At 41.3% G+C, this 10,436-nt stretch overlaps 1 protein-coding gene across 2 annotated transcripts; it reads left to right on the forward strand.

The window, feature by feature from the left end:
• Positions 1–211: 211 nt before the first annotated feature.
• pfn2l (profilin 2 like) lies at positions 212–8,320 on the forward strand. Of its 2 annotated transcripts, none has more exons than XM_021589942.2 (3): positions 212–569; positions 2,683–2,875; positions 6,090–6,407. In XM_021589942.2, the coding sequence occupies exons 1-3, from the start codon at positions 441–443 to the stop codon at positions 6,185–6,187; spliced, it is 420 nt and encodes a 139-aa protein (XP_021445617.1). In that variant the 5' UTR covers positions 212–440; the 3' UTR covers positions 6,188–6,407. The 2 variants fall into 2 exon arrangements, with proteins under 2 accessions (XP_021445617.1, XP_021445616.1); XM_021589941.2 differs by lacking the exon at positions 6,090–6,407 and adding an exon at positions 6,414–8,320 and having other exon boundaries at positions 213–569.
• Positions 8,321–10,436: the final 2,116 nt, after the last annotated feature.

Raw genomic sequence — 10,436 nt, forward strand, 5'->3', positions numbered from 1 at the left:
TGAAATAATATACAGAGGTCCACAAATCAGGAAGGGTGTTACATTACTACAGCAACATGCTCTAGACACTCACCCTGTCTATTCATTTCTAAATTTAACTGCCAACAATAAAGTTTCGAGAGAAATAGATTATGCAGTACTAAAACTTGAAGACACTCCAGAGAACTCTGAAGTGCAGGACATGTCCGTTTTTATTCTTCCGCCCCTTGTGCTAAAGCGCCAGTGAGTCCATTGTGCGGAGTGATCTGACGCAGACTACACCCATGCACTGCCTGATTACATTGGCTTTCTTTACTGCCCGAGCCAAGACGTGTGTGAACGTCGAAGTGGGGGGTACAATTAGAGACACTCAATTGATCCGTAAGCAGCGCAAAATCGGCTGTAACTGTCTTATCCCATAAACTACACTTTGGAGTTCATAGGGAGCTGTATATTTCAACATGTCTTGGCAAAGCTACGTGGATAACCTGATGGCGGATGGCAGCTGTCAGGATTCCGCCATTGTTGGGTATACGGACGCCAAATACGTTTGGGCAGCACATGCCGGTGGTACTTTTAACAACATAACGGTAAGAAATGAAATTGAAACCAATAACAAATGTAAATCAGAATGAATGCTGGCAGGGATAATCAGAACTTCGCCGAACCTAGTTTAGCTAACGAGTTAGCTTGCTAGCTAGCTCCACCGTCCATTCCGTTTGACCAGCAAGCTAGTAACGTTAGCATGTTAGCTTGCTATTGCTAACGTCATATGTACAATGCGACTTGGCCAATAATATTAGGCTAAAACTGTTGTGGACTTATCCTGGTTGCTAACAATGTTAGCTAGCTAGGTACGGTTAGCTAGCTGCCCAGAATTAGCCTACCTAGCTGGCATGCTTGCTAGACAACCTTTTTTTACATTTTATTTTTTATAAATATAACCTTTTATATAACTAGGCAAGTCAGTTAAGAACAAATTATTATTTACAATGACGGCCTACACCGGCCAAACCCAGACGACGCTGGGCCAATTGTGCGCCGCCCTATAGGACTCCCAATCACGGCCGGTTGTGATACAGCCAGGATTCGAACCAGGTTCTGTAGTGACGCTTCTAAGTACTGCGTAGCAGTGCCACTCGGGAGCCCGTTAACGTTAGATCCAATGAATGAGTGTCGTGGTCTAAAGTTAACGTCAGATAACATAGTTAAGTTAGCCAACTAGCTAATGTGGCTAGCTACCTACACTTGCCAAAGCGTCACTAGCTAACGGCCTAATCTGTTTATTCTATATGGGTGTGCTAGCTAGTTATTACGGCTTGTTACCCAATGTTTCCATTTGGAGAACCAAGACAATTGATACATTTCGACATATTGTTATAGTTAGTTAACTAAGTAAATGTGCAAGGTAGTTTATATTAACTAGTTGAAGAAAGAGGGCTTAAGCGTTTTGCTCAAGTCAGGACCTAACTTGCCTTGTTGCTTCCCAAGATGGCGGCTCTCCCATGCCATCCACAATGGGTGAGCTTACCAACTATACTGATCAAAAATGTAAACTGAACAATTTCTAAGATTTTACTGAGTTACAGTTCATATAAGGACATCAGTCAATTGAAATAAACCCAATAGTCCCTAATCTATGGATTTCACAAGACTGGGAATACAGATGCTGTATGTATGTTGGTCACAGACACCTTAAAAAAAGGCAAGGGCGTGGCAAAAAAAAATCTAATCAGAATTTGGTGTGGCCACCATTTGCCTCATGCAGCGCAACACATCTCCTTTGTATCGAGTTGATTAGGCTGTTGATTGTGGCGGGTGGAATATTTTCCCGCTCCTCTTTGATGGCTGTGCAAAGTTGCGGGATATGGCAGAAACTGGAACACGTTGTCGTTCACCGCGATCAAGAGCATCCCAAACATGCTCAATGTCTGAGTATGCAGACCATGGATAAACTGGGAAATTTTCAGCTTCCAGGAATTTTGTACAGATCCTTGTGACGTGGGCCCATGCATTATCATGCTGAACATGAGGTGGATGAGTGGGCCTCAGGATCTGGTCTCATTCAATTCTTGGGCAACAGCTCTGGTGGACATTCCTGCAGTCAACATGCCAATTGCACGCTCCCTGAATCTGTGGAATTCTGTTGTGAAAAAACGGCACATTTTAGTGGCCTTATTGTCCCAGCACAAGGTGCTGCTGTTTATTCAGCGTCTTGATATGCCACCTCAGGTGGATTGATTATCGTGGCAAAGGAAAATCTTCACTAACAGGGACGTGAACAAATTGTACAATTTGTGATATTTTTGTGCTTTTTGTGATACATTTCTGTTTATGTCAGCTCATGAAACATGGGACCAACACTTTACATGTTGCGTTTTGTTTTTGTACAGTATAGCTAGTTGGTTAGATTAGTTTGTAGACAAGTGTAGCTAGCCAGCTCCACTAATGCATTTTGAATTTAGACTAAGTGCTGTACTACTTATTCATTATTCCCAGTGTATTAAAAAAAATATATAATATATATTTTTGGTAGATACCATCCCTCTTGCCATACCATACATACCCGCTTGACAAAATATGACATAAATCCAGATGTGCACCCCATTCCAGATGCTTTTAGTAGTGCTGCCATTTCTAAATGTTACATGTCCACTTTTTAATCTGCATTAACTTTGTGAGTGCACTTTAACTTTGTTTCAGCCTCAAGAAATTGATGTTCTCATTGGAAAGGACAGGGCTAGCTTCTTCACCAACGGCATGACCTTGGGTTCGAAGAAGTGCTCGGTCATCAGAGACAGCCTCCATATTGAAGGGGACTGGACAATGGACATCAGGACAAAGAGTCAAGGAGGAGAGCCAACATACAACGTCACTGTAGGCAAAGCCGGAAAAGGTAAAGGGTGACTACTTTTAGTGGTAAACAAAACATTTCAGTGATTGCGACGTTATAGCCCCAGATCTATCCTACAAGTTTGCGTTTAGACAGACAGCCGAATTCTGATCTTTTTCCCACTGTTTGATCTTTTGACCAATCACATCGGATCTTTTCAGATCAGAGCTGATCTAATTGGTCAAAAGACCAATTAATGAAAAAGATCAGAATAGGGCTGCCTTTCTAACGCAGCCTAACATACTCAAGTGTTGCCTTCTAGTCAATGCAAGCATCTTGTGGATTGGTGGTGATGATTCGTTCTAGTGCTCTGTTCTCATATTAGTACATCATGCAGCTTTTTTACTATGAAACAGAATACAGCACAACATATATCAGTGTTCTGAGCATGTCAATTGCAAAGGGAAATATCAACATGTGCATTTTGATTTATCAATATAGTCAATGGTACAATTTAAGCTAGGACATCGCTGTGACTTTGGGATAGAAATTGAAGAGAACTTGGGCCTCCCGAGTGGTGCAGTGGTCTAAGGCACTGCATCGCAGTACTAGCTGTGCCACTAGAGATTCTGGTTTTGAGTCCAGGCTCTGTCGCAGCCGGCCATGACCGGGAGACCCATGGGGCGGCGCGCACAATTGGCCCAGCATCGTCCAGATTAGGGGAGGGTTTGGCCCATCGCCTTGTCCTTGTCCCATCGCGCACTAGCGACTCCTGTGGTGGGCCGGTGCAGTGCACGCTGACAAGGTCGCCAGGTGTATGGTGTTTCCTCTGACACATTGGTGCGGGTGGCTTCCGGGTTAAGCGGGCATTGTGTAAAGAATCAGTGCGGCTTCGTTGGGTTGTTTTGGGGGACTCACGACCTTCGCCTCTCCCAAGTCCGTACGGGAGTTGCAGCGATGAGACAAGACTGTAACTACCAATTGGATACCAGGAAATTGGGGAGAAAAGGGGAGTTAAAATTGTTGTTTTTTTAAATCGAAGAGAACTTGTTGAATTTCATCACTGGTCGGCAAGATGTCCATTGAGATAAAGTACATAGATGTTACTTATGAAGAGCCATGCTTTGTATGAGAGAAATGAAGCCTAATTCACAAGCAGTCTCATTCAAATTAGTGCATTGAAATGGCAGAAGTGAAGAAACAAGAAGTCAAGGTTTGCCTACTCTTAAGTCCATCTGCCTTTGTGGTCCTTACTGACGTCTGTCATTTGAGTCTAATCAACAACTTTGTGGGTCTTTACCTTTTTTCAGCTTCTTCTTGCCTCTTAACTATTGGGTGGTTGTCAACCTCACTAACATTTTAGATGCATGCTGTCTGTTTAACATTATTTCTAGCCCTCTATATCATCTCCCTGGACAGTAGCCTACAACGTCTTAACATTTTGGGGCAGGCAAAACGGTTCTGTAGCCTACATTTTGATTAACTAGCAGTCCATGGACTTCCATTTTCAAGGCAATGTCAAATATTCCACCACTAATACAGGGCACTACGCTGACATATTTTTACAATGAGCACGTGTGTGCCTATTTTGAAAATGTAAGACCGCACAAAGAATTTTAGGAGCACAGTGAAAAAGGTGATAAAGCTAGAATTCGTCATTTTTCTTGGCAAATTGGTGCTCCTAAATTTTAAATTCCAGGTTGCACAGCAAAATATGTATATGCAAGTAACTGTAGAGCCCTGTAATAACCCTGAGTTAGATTCCAGTGTAGAAGTGGCTTTAAAAACATAGCTTACACATCCCCCACCCATTACCTTATGTTGGCCACATTCAAATCTTTTGACGTTCTAGTCATTTAGCAGACGCTCTTATCCAGAGTAACTTACAGTAGTGAGTGCATACTTTTTTGTGCTGGTCCCCCCCCCCCCCACGGGGATCAAACCCAAAACCCGGGCATTGCAAGCTGCAAGAGCTACCATCTGAGCCACACGGGACCCCCACTCCTCAGAGGGAAGGTCCTATATGCATGTAGTGAGTGAAGTGCTCTGTAGAGTGGTTATGACACTGCAAAAGGTGGCCTAATAAACCAGAGATGCATGCAGGTGCCTGAGCATCATATTGCATTCACTCCTAAAAGGCTTTTTATTTGTTTTTGCTGTGCCTTTTAGAGGTCATTTGGCTTATTCCTGGTTTCTGTACAGTTGGAACAGCTACTGTTCAGTTACATTATTTATCTGTTTGAAACATTTATCCGAAACATTTGTGCATTGAACTTGTTTGCAAGTAGTCCGGTGACTTGTGAAGGATGAGCTCTACTTGGTTTAATGTAAAGCTTCAGTTTTATAGAAAGATAATACATTCTCAAGCTGTGTTCTTGGAAGTTATGGTCAGGTCTGTATACAATTCTGTACATTGTCCATATGCTTGAATCCAGGCAATGACATTGATGATTGATAGCGTAGCAATGTTCAAAGTGATATCCTCGTAAAAATATATTCTACAACAGTAGTTAGCTGTGTTGTCAGTGGTCAAGACACCTACAAAGGTTTTTGGGGGTATTTCCCTCCAAGCATGCTCTTCCCTGCAACTAGGGCTGGAAATTGCCAGGGACCTCACCGATACATTTATTGCGATTGTCACAATTCCCTATGTATTGCGACTTTATATTGTAATTGCCATTTGACGTTCCAAACATATTGCTCACCATATGTCTGTTGCAGAGGGACAAGAGAGACATGAGAAGTTTTGATCAGTCAGGTTAATAAAAGTGCAGAAAACAAATTGACTCCCTATTTCAAAAGAAGATGGAGAACAAAATATGATGGGAAAAAGTTTTTTTTTTTTTCATGCAGGTACAGCTAATTAGTGCAAAAATAATTTTGTGAAATTGTCAAAACGATACGATCAAAAAATGTCCCGATATGGAACTATCGATTTAAAAAAAAAAAAAAAAAATCACCCTCACCTGTAACACACGCAAGCCATAACTTTAACTTCTGTTATGCCAACTGTACAGTGTTTCCCCTAGTTTTTTTTTCTTCAGCGGTGGTAGCTGTTCCCATAAACCTCCAGACATTGTGTCGGCAGAAATATATATATATATTTTTTTAAATTAATTTTAAAAATTGCAGCGGTAGCAACAATTCAGCGGCGGGCCACCTCTGCAAAATGAATATAGGGGAAACACTTCCATAGGCTCACTAACCTTCTTCTCCTCACTTGACTGTCTTTCCTTTTGACCGCTCTAAACTTCCCCTCTCCTTTCTTCTCTTTCAGTCTTGGTTCTTGTAATGGGCAAAGAAGGGGTCCACGGAGGTGGATTGAATAAGAAGGCATACTCAATGGCAAAATACTTGAGGGATTCAGGGTTCTAGTGTCACCAAGCTTGCTTAGTTAAAATTGAGGGACAAAAAGAAGAGAAAATAAAATATTGCTGTTAAGATTTCTCCTGCAAGCAGTCAAATGTCGTGGAAACTTTAATAGCAATGGAGAGTAATGGTGGCGGTAAGGTCCTATGTCACCTTTATCCCCACTTTTAGCGGGGAAAAATACTTTCTTGTCAATTTGTCATTTTTCCTTTTGTTTCCTTGTGTGCTCCAGCATTGGTTTTAGTCATGGGAAAAGAAGGGGTCCATGGCGGACAGCTCAACAAGAAAGCATTTACTATGACTGAGTACCTGAGGAAGTCTGGATTTTAAGGCAGCCTGTCTACCCACCTAGCAGTTCCCTCTGGCTCCCCATCATTGTGTTGACAGTACTTCCCGGATTAGTTAGCAGATGCATTTCTCTCCCAGTTCCATTTTCATGTACACCCTTTTATATTTTTTTCATGTGAATTCATTTTTTTTTTTTTTTTTTTTTTGCTCCCATCTCCCTGTTCTTTCTCAGAGTATTAACACTACAGTATGTTCTCAACTCTATTTCTGACACTACAATAACAAATTGTGGATGTTTATATTTACCAAAACACATGTGCAAAGAATTGAATGATAATGTAATAAAGTGTATACCAAATTTGGACTTGGCTTGTAAAAACAAATGATGAGGAATCACACTGTGAATGGCTGTCATTCAATGGTGCAGATAGTTTTGGGTGGGACAATACCTTATGAGCATACTGAAGAGATCACCGGCTGGTATTGTTTTCCTTTTCTCCGGGTGGCTTCCATGTCAGGATTTGAAAGTTGCATGCATATCTTTTAGCAGGGTTGAGGTTAATACCATTTTCTTTCCAGACAATTCAGAAAGTTAACCTGAATTTCAGTGTAAATCCTGAATTGAAATGGAATTGACCCTAACCCTGTCTTTAACCATACAGAGTTGAACTCTCCTTGCCCTTCCCAAAACTTTTATATTCCCGCAAAATGTTATTTTTATTCAGGCTTCAATTTTTTGCTTTGTTATTGGATACTACATAAATCCAGAATAATCCTCTATACATACACCTTAAAACCCCTGTCAGACCACTTTTTTTTCTTTTGCATTGTCTTCCATCAAATGCTTTTGCTGTTGTAACTTGAATGTGGTCTTACACGTCATTGTGGTGTTGGAATATTGTAATGGCAGATCAAATCAGTATTGCTGAGGTTTTTTGTTGATAGAAATTCCTCCCATGAACCCCCCCCCCCCCCCACGACATCTTGAAGTCTCCATGGACATTCCATCTGCCAGCTCCTGTATTTCACGCTGCCGATTTGTGCAGCGTATCATCCAGACTCCCTACATAACCATGTTTTGTCAAGTTGGCAAGTTATATTTTCCATAGGACCAATTGTTATGTCACAGTTAGGGGATTTTTCAGAATGGCTTCAAGTCATTGTGAAGGATGATTGTTGTCCTCTGTTTGACTAATCATTAGACTATACTTCAGATGACTGTAAAACACACTGCTTCTTATGATGACTTTAAAACACGAATTGATTTGCTGATAATTTGTTAACAGATAATTGCAGTCTCATTTGACACCTGTGGTAACCAGAGAATTCTCACTGAATGCATTTGACTGTAAACCCAAGCTCTGAATTTATTGCCTAGTGCTCTACTTATCATCATGTGTATCAGCAACTGTCATAGCACGGTACTTAACAGTAAATTTTAAAAAAAAATATATGAAAAAAAATAGTGATAGTGTGTACACTAAATTTGAAAAATGGTGTTGGTTGGAATAAGAACACTAAGTTGTCTTGTAAAAACTGTGTATCCTGTGCCATAACACAGATCTGGTCTGTTGCTACTTTGAGTTTGATTTATTATTCTTTTTTTAAACTGCTGCCCCAGCAAGGACTAACTTCAATGGCATTTTCCTTCGGGATAGTTTGGCATCAACCGATAACACTCCAGGCTTTGTGGACTATGTACAGACCAAAAAAATACATTTTTCCCTTATGCATTTGGATTCAAAATTATGAAATGTGCATTTTCAAAATTTGGGGAAAATGCTATAAATTTATTCATCACCTTTTGTTTACAGATGGATCAAATAAAAGCTATTCCAACCAGAACTGTAACCCTGTGTGTTCTTGGTTTATTAACTGATTTCAATTCTGTAGTTGAGTTATTTAATTAAACTGATCTTAATGGTAAAAATGCTGCAACAATACAGTAGGAGATGTGGGAAAACGTGTTGACACCCTACAATATATGCCATATTTAGACAGGCAGCCCAATTCTGATCTTTCTCCGCTAATTGATATTTACCAATAATTGGGCAAAAGATCAGAATTAGGCTGCCTGTGTAAACGCAGCCATAGTTAGCGGTTTCCTGCTCAGACGTTGCATGCATCAACCAATGGTTGCGTTCCTTGTCATCGACTGGGGTCGAGCACCACATTGCTAGAACATAATGTGACCGTTCCTCTGCTCAGGCTTTGCTGACTCCTTACCGATTCTTACAATTCCTGGATAGGTATTTTACGTACAACTATTCACATACACTATATACAAAAGTATGTGGACAGCCCATCAAATTAGTTTATTCAGCTATTTCAGCCACACCCTTTGCTGACAGGTGTATAAAATTGATCACACAGCCATGCAATCTCCATAGACCAACACTGGCAGTAGAATGGCCTTACTGAATAGCTTAGTGATTTAACGTGGCACCGTCCTAGGGCGCCACCTTTCCAACAAGTCAGTTCATTAAATTTCTGCTCAAACCCCATAATGACAAAGCAAAAACAGTTTTTTTTTAAATTGTGGCAATTTTTTAAATGTTATTATTATAAAAGAAATACCTGATTTACATAAGTATTCAGACCCTTTGCTATGAGACTCAAAATTGAGCTCAGGTGCATCCTGTGTCTATTGATCATCCTTGAGATGTTTCTACAACTTTATTGGAGTCCACCTGTGGTAAATTCAATGGATTGGACATGATTTGGAAAGGCACAAACCTGTCTATATAAGGTCCAACAGTTGACAGTGAATGTCAAAGGAATTGTCTGTAGACCTCCGAGACAGGATTGTATCGAGGCACAGATCTGGGGAAGGGTACCAAAATATTTTCTGCAGCAATGAAGGTCCCCAAGAACACAGTGGCCTCCATCATTCTTAAATGGAAGAAGTTTGGAACCACCAAGACTCTTCCTAGAGCTGGCCGCTGGGACAAACTGAGCAATCAGGGGAGAAGGGCCTCGATCAGGGAGGTGGACAAGAACCCGATGGTCACTCTGACAGAGCTCCTGAGTTCCTCTGTGGAGATGGGAGAACCTTCCAGAAGGACAACCATCTCTGCAGCACTCTACCAATCAGGCCTTTATTGTAGAGTAGCCAGACAGAAGCCACTCCTCAGTAAAAGGCATATGACAGCCCGCTTGGAGTTTGCCAAAAGGCACCTAAAGACTCTCAGACCATGAGAAACAAGATTCTCTGGTCTGATGAAACCAAGATTGAACTCTTTGGCCTGAATGCCAAGTGTCACGTCTGGATTAAGCCTGGCACCATCCTTACAGTGAAACAGGGTGGTGGCAGCATCATGCTGTGGGGATGTTTTTCAGCAGCAGGGACTGGGAGACTAGTCAGGATCGAGGCAAAGATGAACAGAGAAAAGTACAGAGATCCTTGATGAATACCTGCTCCATACCGCTCAGGACCTCAGACTGGGGCGAAGGTTCACCTTCCAACAGGACAACGACCCTAAGCAAACAGCCAAGACAACGCAGGAGTGGCTTCGGGACTATCGAACATCTGGAGAGACCTGAAAATAACTGTGCAGCGACGCTCCCCATCCAACCTGGCGAAGCTTGAGAGGATCTGTAGAGAAGAATGTTAGACACTCCCCAAATACAGGTGTGCCAAGCTTGTAGCATCATACCCAGGACGATTTGAGGGTGTAATTGCTGCCAAAGGTGCTTCAACAAAGTACTGAGTATAGGGTCTGAATGCTTACGTACATGTGATTTTTATATTTTTCCTAAATTTGCACCAAAAACACTTCATGCTTTGTCCTTATGGGTATTGTGTGTAGATTGATGAGTGGAAAAAACTATTTAATCCATTTTAGAATAAGGCCTTAATGTATCAAAATGTGGAAAAAGTCAAGGGGTCTGAATACTTTCTGAATGCACTGTAAATTATAGCAATCTGGTGCCTGATGGAAAAGTCAATATTGTGGCCAACGACTGA

Source organism: Oncorhynchus mykiss, chromosome 28 (genome assembly GCF_013265735.2).
Source record: "Oncorhynchus mykiss isolate Arlee chromosome 28, USDA_OmykA_1.1, whole genome shotgun sequence".
NCBI lineage: Eukaryota > Metazoa > Chordata > Actinopteri > Salmoniformes > Salmonidae > Oncorhynchus > Oncorhynchus mykiss.

Excerpts from the sequence above, each read along its gene's own strand:
- pfn2l (XM_021589942.2), top strand. The coding sequence starts at position 441 with ATGTCTTGGCAAAGCTACGTGGATAACCTGATGGCGGATGGCAGCTGT. Across the intron at positions 570-2,682 it reads GTACTTTTAACAACATAACG|CCTCAAGAAATTGATGTTCT; the intron begins GTAAGAAATGAA and ends ACTTTGTTTCAG. Across the intron at positions 2,876-6,089 it reads TGTAGGCAAAGCCGGAAAAG|TCTTGGTTCTTGTAATGGGC; the intron begins GTAAAGGGTGAC and ends CTTCTCTTTCAG.